General features: G+C 54.0%; 1 protein-coding gene across 1 annotated transcript; it reads right to left on the bottom strand.

Moving 5' to 3' along the window:
• Positions 1 to 35: 35 nt before the first annotated feature.
• DNAAF2 (dynein axonemal assembly factor 2) lies at positions 36 to 12,191 on the bottom strand. The gene is made up of 3 exons (XM_072337406.1): positions 10,447 to 12,191; positions 3,483 to 3,629; positions 36 to 2,184 (listed from the first exon to the last, which is right to left on the bottom strand). Exons 1-3 carry the CDS (start codon positions 12,058 to 12,060, stop codon positions 1,717 to 1,719), a joined length of 2,229 nt encoding a protein of 742 aa, XP_072193507.1. The 5' UTR covers positions 12,061 to 12,191; the 3' UTR covers positions 36 to 1,716.
• Positions 12,192 to 12,318: the final 127 nt, after the last annotated feature.

Below are 12,318 nucleotides of genomic sequence, written 5' to 3'. Positions count from 1 at the left end.
ATAAATATATACAGGTTTTTTTAGTTCCGCCAAAATAAAATTCAGTTGTTTTGTAATGCCGGAGTTCTTCATTATCCCTAAAACGGTCCCTTGTGTTGCTGTGGAGCTGGGGATGCGGGGCCGTGTCCCTCAGCCTGCCCAGCAACACGCATTGAACTTCGCTGTGGTTTTAATGAGTGGCTCTAATGGAGGTAGAATAGAGCAACAGCTGTGTGATGCCCCCAGCTTGCACTGGAGCAAGTGCAGAACGGTGTGAAGCGGGAGCAGCGCTGGGTGGTGGAAGGGGCTGAATGGAGCCGAGAGCAGCAGAGCCCTTATTAACACCAAACATTCATCAGTCTGCTTAAGGCGATGGCACAGCACTGCTGGCAGCAGGGAGGTTTTGTGGGACACGAGTGCGGTAGCAAATGAAGCTGCGGGTGAAGGAGGCAGAGGTGCCTATGGTACATGTAGAGGGAATGTGAAAACACAACTTCCTTTCTCAGTCAGATGGGATAGGGCTGGTGTTAAGAGACCAGTGAGGAGAGCTCTGTGCACAGGGACACGGGCAGCACTGCCCTTCTGCTTTAGGTTGTGTGTCACCAACGCGCTCCTTCCAGAGCAAGGCAAGCTTTGTGGAACAGTCCAAATAACACAGACTGCTCACTCTGCACGTGCCATGATAAACTGCGTTTGTTACGGGCAATTTGAGTGCCAGCACCTTGTATGAGCTGTGGCACTGGCTTCACTTCACAGTGCCACAGTCAGGGCTGATGCTGAGAACAGCAGTGCAGGCTGTTCCCCATAGCCCTTCCCCAGAGCTGCACCACCGTGGGCTCCCCATCCCTGCACAGCTCCCACCCCCAGCACTGCTGTCCCTATCACGGAGCAATGTGGGGGTGCTTGCAGAGCAGCTGTGACCCACGTCCCATTTCAGTGTGTTCTGAGAGCTGTGGTCTCGTTGGACTCCAAAACCAGAAGCGGTCAGAACAGGAATTGAAAGTTGGCCGTACATTTGTTCTCCTGGTTATTGCACTTCAGGGAGGAGGAGCCCGCAGTGTGCTGCGCTCAGAGCTGCTCCTCCACAGCACATCTCAGCTGGGTGAAGGGAATCAGTTCCAGACGTCGCCTGCGCTGAGCGGCCGGCTGCAAGACAGGATGGTTTCATTGCACGGTTGTGTTTGTTCAGCTGACAGACGGGGCTGCGCTTGGATGCTGCATCGCTGAAAACATGTACGAGGACGGAATATGCGGTAGAAATGCTAATTATTTCTAGGAGACTCATTAGAACTTCTCCGTGTAATTAGGAATTTCATTTGATTGCTAGAACTCGGCGGCTGCCTAATCCTGCAGTTATCACAAAATGAAGGGTTTGAGCAAATGATGAACACTGCTCATTTCTAGGTGGACTAAACACAGCGGCTCCTGAGGGAGCCATTAGGAGGAGGATATACAACTACTCTGTGTCATTTGGCAACAGATTAAGAAAGTTACATAAACAATAAAGAGGCTCTTCCAGGAGCGCGGAGCTTCAGCTGCATCGTTCCTGTCCGCAAAATGATTTCAACCCATCGTATGATTAAAGGAAACTTAGACCTATTACCTTCAGAAAGTATTAATGGCTCATGTATTCTTCGTCTGACAGATTAAAGCTTCAGAAGGAACCCGGTTCTGCTTTCAGCCCTGCAGCCACACAAACCGGAGTCAAACAAGAGGAGGAAACGCTGGCGTGGCCCCTTAGTCCAGTTCATACAGCACGGAGTTCTGGAAGGCAATGCTGCAGTGCGTGCTGTGGTCTGCAATGCTCTGCACGCTCCCATCTGCGCCCACCTCCTGCAGGAGTGGGGATGACCCCGTGCTCCCTGCCCCCCCTTCCCAGCCCCCCTCCAGCCCCAGGCCTTCCAATGCCTCCTCTAAAGCTTGCTTCTTTCCCCCGGGTTTGCCAGGAAGTGCTGCACCGGTGTCAGAAGGTTCCTGCTGCAAACAATGCTGTGAACCTCCATCCACTTCTCCTATTGTTTCAGCTGTTACAGAAGATGTGGCAGCTCGCTGTGTTTCTGTAGGCCGTCCCTCAGCCGTGGCAGCACGCCGTGGCTCTGGCTCTGCTTGGAGTTGGTCCTCGTTGTTCTTCACAGCGACGTCTCCTCCTGAGCTGCTCACTGCTCGTTTGGTTTCATCACGTTCACAACAGGCCACTTCCTGCTCCTGGGGAGAAAATACATTCATTGTTTTATATCTGGAGCTGACCAGGCAGCCCGTGCTGCTGTGAACGCAGGCAGGGACGCCCGTTTCTCCCCCCAGGAAGCAGTCGGTGTGGTGCAGAGCTTTTCCTGATCCCATGCAGTGGGAATGAGGGGCCGGGAGGCTGCTCGCTTCCTCAGGGTTTCCTCTGCAGTAGGAAACACTGCTGGGCAGCTTCCATGCGGTCATGGCTTATAATGCAATTAACAGAGTGGAAAAAGGCCAGCCACCGTGCCCAGGGGCGACAACACCAGCCAAAGGAGCTGAACTCCCACTGCGAGGAGCAGGTTTGAACCCCACAGTGAGGGAAACGACCGTCTTGTTTGAGAACATGGGGACTGGCAAACAGCCGCCTTGCTCCATTGGCCTCAGCACAAGTTCATTGAGGAATTGCTGTTTGCCTCAGGAGAGGGTGAGCTGTGCCACCTGCTGCTGCCTGATCCCTGCAGGCAGAAAGGCCTCCCACCAGCAGGCAGGGGGCAGATGGGCACGGGGCTGCACCGCCTGCATCACAGCCTCCCTGACCCCAGAGCCATGGCTCACTCTGGTAAGAACCAAAAGAACTACTTTTATGAGTCTGAGACCCAATTCAAACAAGATTCTCCAGGTTTTCACTGTCCTTGTGATAAGGCAGAGCACAAAACCCTGGCAGCAACAGAGCACACTCTGCCCATCCTAAGGAGCCCTTCGTGTGTCAGCCACCAGCAGCAGCTTCCTGCCCTCCCTCCTGCCCCAGGTCCCTGAGATAAGCCCAGCTCTGCTTACCAAGCTCCACCCCAACCATCGTACATAGGAAGGCTGTGGATCATTCACTTATTTAGTTCAACATTAAGAAGGTTCTGGTTTTGTTCAGCAGACACCTGCCCCCATTTGTTTGCAGTGTGTTGTCATCACCTGTGTGCACATGGGACTGCTCTAAAGGAGGCACACCAGGTAACTGGTTGGCCACTTTTTCTTTAAATATCAGCAACAGTCAGTGCATGGATTCCGCCACGTATTCCTGCAAGGTGAAGGGACGTCTCCAGTGATTGCATCACAGCTCTCCTCCTTCCCAGTGAAATAGAATGAAGCTTCAGTCTCTCGGTGACATTAAAAGGCAGAAACGTGAACCTCTTCCTACAAGCTGACACCAGTGCTTACAAACACACCATACGCTACAGTTTTCCGTGCTACATCAAGGCAGCAGTTTCAGTTGAGCTGACGCTCTTCAGCTCAAGTACAGAAATCAGTCAGCAGCACATACTGCTGCCAGAGCTCCTTACCTTCAGCCTGATCTGACTTCTGTCCTCAGACACATCGAGCACCTCAATTAACGGCTGAGCTTCCTGGTCTGACTGCGTGCACGAGGAGGGGCACAGAACAGTGTCTAGGAATCCATCAATGTTTTCTTCACTGACAAACAGTCTCTCCTAAGGAAAAGAAAGAGCAGCTTATGTTCATTCTGTCCCATGTTTCAGAGGTGTTGGAGCAAGAAACACACATGGAACGACACTGGGAGCCCGATTCACAAAGCAGCAGTCCCAGCGCTCACTCGTGGATATGGATTGTGCACTGAGCTCCTCTCGATTACAAGTACAGAAGAAAGCAACGTGCTTTGGATGCACGACTCATATACAGACCCGAGGAACAATTCACAGCAATGCGGTTCTGCTGTCCTCACCTGTCCTACCAGCAGGGATTTGTTTCAGCTTCTTGCTTCAGGACAACACCAACACCGTGGGCATTCAGACCTCCTGAAGCCACAGCCATGAAACATGCATGACGTATCCCTTTCACATGCACCTGAGAAGGCTCCTCAGGTCTCCCCTTAGGCACGAGCCAAGAGTGGCTGGGAGAAGTAGAGAGGTGCCCAGGGCTCACGCAGGCTGGGGCAGGTCCTGAGGCTGCCAGCTGTGGTTCAGCAGCAGCTCAAAACACGCTGCTACAGGTTTCAATCACTTACCATTAACAAACAGCCCTAAAACACATCCTGGAGGAGCAGCTTCCTAAGAGTGATGGAGCCCAGAGCTCCTATTAAGGCTGTGGGTAGACAGACCTCACTCGGCACAGCAAAACCAGACCAACCCAGAGGGCTGCATGGGGCAGCCACCTTTCCATCCGGCAGTGAATACTTGAGTTGGAGACAGGAGGAATAAGTTGCAATGCTTCTGCTGTCACTCATATCCATAGGTCTCACTCTGTCATACCCTCTCATCAGCCCAATGGAAGTAACATCCAATTAGCAGCACCACCCCCAGACTGAGCAACAAAGAGGTGCTTCTGCACAGTTTTGCCCCCAGCAGATGCAGCCTTACGCACACTCAGATGCTGCACTGTTTCTAAGGTCCAACGCTTAACTGTCACCTTAACCACATAAAATCTGTATGGGACAAATAGAATAGCTCCCTGTTGTTTTTACTATTTAGTGTAGGAACTGAACTGTCACAACGTGGCAACTTCTGCAAAGCTTCAACAGGCTCAGCATAGAGAGGAGGACAAGAAATAACCGCTCGTGCTGATGCTTGCACCATTGTGTCTCCCTGCTCCAGGTCCCGTACCAGCTTTGTGCTGTCCTCCCACAGCCCTGCACCGACAGTTCAAGTACTCAAAGCCTGAAGGCCAGCAGCCTGGCAGAAATCAAAGCAGCAGGTGCTGCTGGCACAAGCGGTGCCATTTGTTACCAGCACAATGACTGTCATTAGCGTGATCAGACAACCAGCAACTGTAATTCAAACTCTGCGTTCACAGCGAGCATATGCCGAGCCACTTCTACTCCTGCAGATGTTATCAAGGCACAGATTTGGCAAGAAGTGATTCCGCAATGTATTTAAAAACCTGTTTGCTCTGACCTGTAAACGCAGCAGCAAAGGACGAGCCTCCACGGATGATTTCAATGACCCTTTAAAGAAATTATTGCATCTTAAACTGTTTGTTTTCTGATATCTATGATACTGTCGTAGCAGCTCAGAACTGCATTTGCTCTTTCCTGTGGCTCTCAGCCATGCTGTCGCACAGCCGCACTCTGAGCCCTCTGCACTGCATCCTCCAGACCCTGATGCAAAGACCTGCAAAGATCCAACAGCTCAAAAAGTGTTTCCATGGGCTCCATCAGCAGGTTAATGTTTCCCAACACAACCACTCTGTGTAAGAACGTGATTCCCATAATGCACTTACCAACTCAAAGTTCATCAGACGTTTGTTTGCTTTAGAGCAGCAGCAAACTGCCATTTGAACACAGTTTGGAAAGAGGTTACTTGGGGAAAGAAAAACAAACAACAGAGATTTTGTTCCATTCTCCTTTTCCAACCTCCTCTGGTCTCCCAAAAACCTCCTTAAAGGTCCTCAAGCACTGAGCCCAAAATTAAGTGAATCAAACCCAAACCTTTGCAGTTGAAACACAACAGGCTCACTTTCTAGCACCATTCTCTAAGACGCTGCCATCTAAGAGGTGCCCCTAACCAAAGGATACCGACTAGCAGTTTGGTGACTGAAAATGGTAACGCCGATTGAATGTTAAAAGAAAACCTCTAACAGCTCAGAACGGCTTGGAACCGGAGGCAGATCGTGGGTGCAGTAAAAGCAGCAGGGCTGCATCCAAGCTCACAGCTGTGATCCAGCACTGCTGGCTGGATGTGCTGGCACCCCACAGGAGCACACTGCAGCAGCTCCATTCCCCAGCTCAGAGCTGTTCCTGATCATCAGAGCCTTCAAATGCAAAGGTTTCTTGCACTCCAACAACTCTGCAGACCACACACTAGGCTGCCCCTCGAACCAAGACTGTTTCTCCATCAGAATCCCATGTCTGAGATCACTGAACACCAGGAGAGCTGAGCGGGGGAGCGGGCCCAGCCACTGCTTGGACTCAGTCCAGAGGTTGGACACGTGGCAGCAACCAGAGGTTCCAGTGCTTCAGCATTATCTAAGGGCTGCTAATAAAGGGAAAACAGCAAGAGCTTTGACAGGGTCTCACTGGGCTCTGGTGGGCAGGCCAAGCAGAAATAGCACACTGTGCTCAGTAATGCACCCATCAAACACTTCCCCACGAAGACACCAGCATCCCCACAGAAGTGAAGCAAAGCTCTGTGCCACTGCACAATTCCCTTTCAGATACCTGTGTGAGGTAATGCTCACAACACTTCTTTCCTGAGCAAAGAAAAGACATCACGCAGTAACGAAAACACGAGTTTCTTTGGTCGCACTGATGGCAGGTAAGGGAAATGAATGGCACGTGCAAATGCCGATGGGCTGCAATAGTGAGCCAGAGTGGAGCTGCTGAATATCCTGGCTTGAATTTCTGTTCAGAATCAACCAGGAGAGCAAACACGACACAGCAGCGCTCTACAAAGACACGGTTTCAGTAATTCCCAGCGCCAGCTCTGCCGTCAAATGGGACGTTCCAGAACATGCTGTTCTCAGAAACTTTGCCTGGCAGGCTCACAAACATTATTGATGGCTATTCAGCTTCAGCTATTCTTTTTCATTATGTATTTCACAGGCTCTGTTGTGTTAACATGAAGGCGTTCTCTGGTGTAGGGGATTCCTCAGTGTGTGCTCTTAGGATTCAGACAGTCTCTCCTGGAAAAGCAGGGCCTGGAGAGATGGGCAGAAGGATCAACACGCTGAGGTCTGCAGTGGAGCATTACAGCCTGTGACAAACAGAAACATCTGAGCCCCGAAATATAAATCCAAGTCCAATGTTATGAAATGTCCATTTTTCATAGGATTTCTGCTCACCACGGCTTGGCCAAGGGGTGAAACCACTCTGAAAGAGAAAGAAGCAATGGCTGCAACTGCTGATCAGAGAGGTACGGCGCAGGGTTGGCAGAGAGCTATCCATTGTGCAGCAAAGTGGGAACATCGGTGACGTTAAGAGCTATCAAATGAAGGAGTCTTTGCAGCGACACATCTGAGGTCTGGGGGGCGGAGGACTGTTGTGCTGCAGAGGTTTGCTGAAAATAAGCACTTGCTTTAGCTGCGGTGGGAATCCAGACTGCTCAGCATCTATGGAAACTGAGCTCTAAATATACCATCTTTCAGCACAGCGATTCAAGAGGCTCTGCCTTTACAAAAGGAAACCCAGTCCTTGAAGTTCTGCTTCAAGAGCGCTGTTCTAAGCGGAGCACGACTCGTTCTTCTTCCATTATCTGCATCAGTCCAATTTCTAAGGAGAAAAGAGGCCATTGTGGTAAGAGAACTTCAGAAGCAGGCGAGGCAGAGCTGTGCAATTACCAGCGCAGCTATCGGCGTGTTGATCTGGGCAAAGGCACGCAGGCAATAAAAATGAAGCAACGTGCAGCAATACATCGCAGCCTGGGGATGGGGCTCTGAAGACACACATTCGGCTCATGCAGCGAGCAATTATCCCAGTGCATTTTGCTGGCTGTTTGGTGAGTTAATGGGAGGCAATTACACGGGCAGCATCACAGGGGACTGGAACAGCCAGCGGCGAGCTAGGCACGTTTCTGCATCACTCACCCAGCAAGGAACCTGCTCCCAAGCCCTTCGTCTCCCGTAAGAAGCAGCTTCTAAGAAAGTATCAGGATGGGCATTTCCTGTCCATACAGAACACCGGGCTCTTTGTTTGCTGTCCCCCAGCTCTGCTGCTGTGGGAGAAGAGACTACAAGCAGACAGACGGCAGCACAACCTGGAGGTGAAGGATAACACGTTGCTCACCCAGGCCACCAGAAGCCACATGATGCCATTCAGCAGGGCACTGCTGCTGAGCTTATCCCTCTAGTACTCTCCTCTGTGATGGATGCAGGGCTGGCAGATCCCAGTGCAGAAAACTTAGCTCTGATTTACAGGAATAGATCCAGAGGAGAAAAATAACAGAGATTACAGCAGACAAATTGAGGAAACCAACATTAGCAGAGGAGAAGCTACCACAGACTAATGGCTAATGGACAGAAGACAGGATATAAGAGCAGCTCTAATTAAATATTAATTGTTCTCACTTCACTGAACGCAGCTATCTGTGCTGGCACAGGCACTGCTGGGAAACAGCACCGATTCGGAACAAAAGCAAACAGAACAAATGACTTCAGATTATTCCAACCGCTTCAATTTGCTGCCCCGGATCCAGAAGGGCTGCAACACAGAAGAAATCCATCTTTTTTACTCTGCTACATAAATGAATGGCTGGGAGGCCTGTGACTAATTCCAAGTCTCCTCCTCCTCCTACTCCATCCAGAACACTTTGCAATGTGTGATAAACTCTGAACATTTAAAGATTTGTGGGTTTCATCACAAAAAGAAAAGGTGGCGTTGATCAAAAATTCCATTACTGAGTAGCATTTGAACACCTTTCCCTGGAAGGACGTTCCCCCCCATCACAATAATGCACACATCAGGTATCCTGACCACAAGGATGAGATCAAAGCATGCAAACACATCCATCAGCCACAGCACCAGACACTACAGCGGAATTTCCTGCCCCCAAATTGAATTTTCAGCAAGAACCCTGCAAAGAGCCACAGAAAGCTGCGCTCTGCTCCCTTCAAATGTAGGATTTTGCTATAACCATTTAAAACAATAAATGCTAATGAATGAACATCAATCACAGTGGTGTCTGCAAACCACTGTACGCTCACCCCATCATCATAGAATCACCAAGGTAGGAAAAGACCTAAAAGATCATGCAGTCCAACCGCTCACCTATTACTAATAGCTCCTCATTTCTGCTCATGTCCCTGGAGAACTGCAGCAGACTGTCAGGTACTCCAGGACTAAGATTGCTAGATGTATGTTGAGGCCTGTCTGCTAGGAGCCGATGAGTGAGCAGACTGACATGCATCACGGCACACAGTGCAAGAGATGGATATATACAGACAAGGTGAAAAAGCAGTCAGAATGCTTCTAGTTGCCATTCGTCCCTTTCTTATCCATACAGAACATAGGCAGCAGTTGGTACAAGAGCTTCCTGGGTGCAACCAGATGCTGCTTCAGCACCCAGGGCTTGCTTCCACCAACCAGCACCAAACACTTTGTGCTCCCAACTGTACAGACTTGCAGGCTCCTGCTCTGCTCCAAGTAGAGGAAATGCACTGTAAGCAGTTCAGTGCAGGTGGTTCTCAATAAATCCATACCCAGCTGATCAGCTCCTCCTTTCAGGAAGCCAACAGGAAAGGTGTGCAGCCTGCTAGATGGGAAATAAACAGGAAGATTCAGCAGCACATACACTAATGGGATAAATGTATCTCCCTCAGAATCGCACAGTGTGCTCTAATTGGAGGAACTGAGCAATTAAGGCTCTCCAAGTCATCAGCCCTTTAGATAAACTTTGCCATTTTTGCAGACTCGCACTCCTATGGTTTGTGATCCAACCTGCAAAGTGTTGGATTCTCTACAACAAAGATAAGCTCAAAGTCACGGGGCTGAAGAGTTCGCTAAGAATTGCACAGCCTTAACCCTTGCTCACATAAGCTGTTAGAGGCACGGAGCTCACAGAATGGTGGATTTGATGGAGAAATCCTCCACCAAACGTGTACGAGCGCTGCTGCACAGAGCATCATTTGGGGAGAGCGCTGGCCCTCAGCGAGGTGTCAGCCAGATGCAGCAGATGTGCTGTATTCCTCCTCCATCACACAGAGCATCCGCTGCCTCATGGCCCTTAGAATAATAAAACACCTCCATTAGAACCATACTCAGATTTGGAATGAGAGGATGGGAAGCACAGCAGCACAGGGGGGGAACTGCTCACAGCTCCCATGGCTACAGCACTGTGTTCTGTCCTGAAAGGCAGATGGGTTCGCTCCCCTCACACACGCCTGCCTCTGCTGGATGACCAACATCTCTTTTCTTCACATGCACAGGCTGCATGAGACAGGAGGTTGTTTCAGAACAGCTGAGGTTGGAAGGGACCTCTGGAGACCATCTTAATGTCCCCATCCTGCAGGCTCCCCCAGAGCACAGCGCTGCGGTTACTATTGGTTTGGATTGTTGCTGTGGGAAGCAGCTGGTGAACTTGGCAATCTTGGCAAACACAGGTGGGTAAGGTTAAGGATGAAGGGCAGCCCGTTCTCACTTGTATCAGCACTTCTTTTAGAAGTCATTCCAGCCCCAAGGACGAAGCTATCAGCTCCACAACACGACCTTCATTCCGCTCACACGATACCAGCACTAATTATGTCGTTCGTCACGCTGACGTCTGCTACCAGCCCTGCAAGTGATAACCTGAGAGCTCCCTGAGCTATCACACACACAGGGCAGCATGTGGGGAGAGTACGGCAACCCCTAGAAGCTGTTACCTGCAAAGCAGAGGCGTCAGAGCCGAAGCAGTACTTCTCCCAAAGCCCGCTGCTCTCCGTGGCCTTGGCGAGCAGGATGGCAGCATTGTGGGCGCCCACGCTGACGCTGGTCTCGGGGGCAGCCAGCCTATGGGCGGTGGGGAACTGCAGGATGAGGCCATAGGCGACAGCACCGCTGGAGAAGCGGACGCTGTAGCGGTTGTCGGCCACCTCCCCGCTGAGGCTCTGGGGCTGGATGCCGGGCACCAGCAGGAGCAGGGTGAGGGAGGCCTCATCCTGGCGGCACCGGAAAGGAGGGCACAAGGCGGCGGCCGGACCGGAGTCACCGCCGCCCCGGGGATGAGCCATGCGCTCGGGGCTGCTCTCGGGCGGGCAGGGAGAGGGGGCTCCGTCGGGAGGAACCGGCTCGGAGCCGGCGCTCGGAGCGGGGGAAGCGGCTCCAGGCTCGGGGCCGGCGCTCGGGGAAGCGGCCTCGGAGCGGGGCGGCGGGGAGGAAGCGGCCGCCGGCTCCTCGGGGAGATCCGGGCCGGGCCGGGGCTCTTCCCGCCGCCCCCCACCGACCTCCCCGAGCGGCGCCCCCGGGGCTGGCGGCGGTACGACGGGCAGCGTGACCAGCAGCTGCCGCTTGGCCTTGTCGAACACGGCGCGGCCCGCACTCTCGTCCACGTGGTACGGGAGGCGGAGGCGCAGGCGGTAGGCGGGACGCCGCGAGTCGAGGCGCAGCTCCCGCGGGCGGATCTCCAGCTCGGCCTGGGCGGCGGAGCGGAGCAGCGGCAGCTCCACCGTCACCACCAGCTCCCGAGGCACCGGGCCGGGCGCCGAGTCGCGGCCGCAGCGGTAATCCTGCAGGTCCACGTAGGAGCGGTGGCGGACGCTCCAGCGCGGGGTGGTGGGGCCGGGCGGCGGGACGGGGGCCGGCGGGGGAGCGGCGGGAGGAGGAGGGCCGGGAGGAGGGCCGGGCGGAGGGCCGGGCGGGGCGGGCAGCAGCGGGTCGGTGTCGGAGGGCGGCCGCGGGGCGCCGCCCGGCAGCGGGGAGCGAATGACGGGCGCCTGCGGGACGCCCTTGTAGCGGGTGCCGCGGAGGACGGAGGCGTTGGTGCGGTCGAGCTGCGCGGAGAAGCGGCTGTCCACGGCCTCCATGGCCACGTCGCTGAGCAGGCGGCGGAAGCGGGCGCTGCGGGCGGCCAGGCGGAGCGCGGCGGGGTGGAAGACCACGTCGTAAACCACGCGGCGGCGGCCGGCCCGGCCCAGCTCCTCGCGGCCCGGCGCCAGGCTGTGCGGCAGCTCCCAGCGGTGTCCGCCCGGTTCGGCTCGGGCCTGCGGCGGGGCGACGTGCGGGTTGCTGCAGACGTTGAGGTAGCAGCGGCGGGAGCCGGCCTGGCTGGTGCGCAGCACGTAGCCCGGCGTCGGGTGGATGAAGCGCACCTCCACGCCGCGTTCCCGCTCCAGGGCCGTCACCTCCTCCTCGTACAGCCGCCGCTGCTCCGGGTCGGCCAGCTCCGCCGCGTACTCGGCGAGCAGCGCCCGGAACCGCTCGTCGCGGAAGGCCCGGCGCAGCCTCTCCGCTTCCTCGGAGCTCAGCTCCAGCTCCTCCAGCCGCCCCGGGCCCGCCATGGCCGGGCCGGTTGCTGTGGAGACGGGTAAACAAAATGGAGGCTCCGTTCCGACCGATCGCGTTGCTACGGCGACGTTAAAACAAGATGGCGGCAACCGATCTTCGTTGCTATAGTGACGGTAAACAAGATGGCGGCGGCGCCCTCAGCCTGTTGCTATGGCGACGCTAATCAAGATGGCGCCCCGACGTGCTCCCCAGGGCCCCTACAGCTGCTGCAGGCCATACCCCGTGCGGGAATCGGCACTGCCACATCCTGG

This window comes from Excalfactoria chinensis, chromosome 5 (genome assembly GCF_039878825.1).
Source record: "Excalfactoria chinensis isolate bCotChi1 chromosome 5, bCotChi1.hap2, whole genome shotgun sequence".
NCBI classification, from domain to species: domain Eukaryota; kingdom Metazoa; phylum Chordata; class Aves; order Galliformes; family Phasianidae; genus Excalfactoria; species Excalfactoria chinensis.
This window is presented reverse-complemented; position numbering and strand designations above follow the sequence as displayed.

What these genes read in the sequence shown, in the direction of transcription:
- DNAAF2 (XM_072337406.1), bottom strand. Translation starts at nt 12,060, where the DNA reads ATGGCGGGCCCGGGGCGGCTGGAGGAGCTGGAGCTGAGCTCCGAGGAA. An exon ending in CTGACGCCTCTGCTTTGCAG is followed by an intron (nt 3,630 to 10,446) that starts GTAACAGCTTCT and finishes TCTTTTCCTTAG; the next exon opens with GAGAGACTGTTTGTCAGTGA. An exon ending in GAAGTCAGATCAGGCTGAAG is followed by an intron (nt 2,185 to 3,482) that starts GTAAGGAGCTCT and finishes TTTTCTCCCCAG; the next exon opens with GAGCAGGAAGTGGCCTGTTG.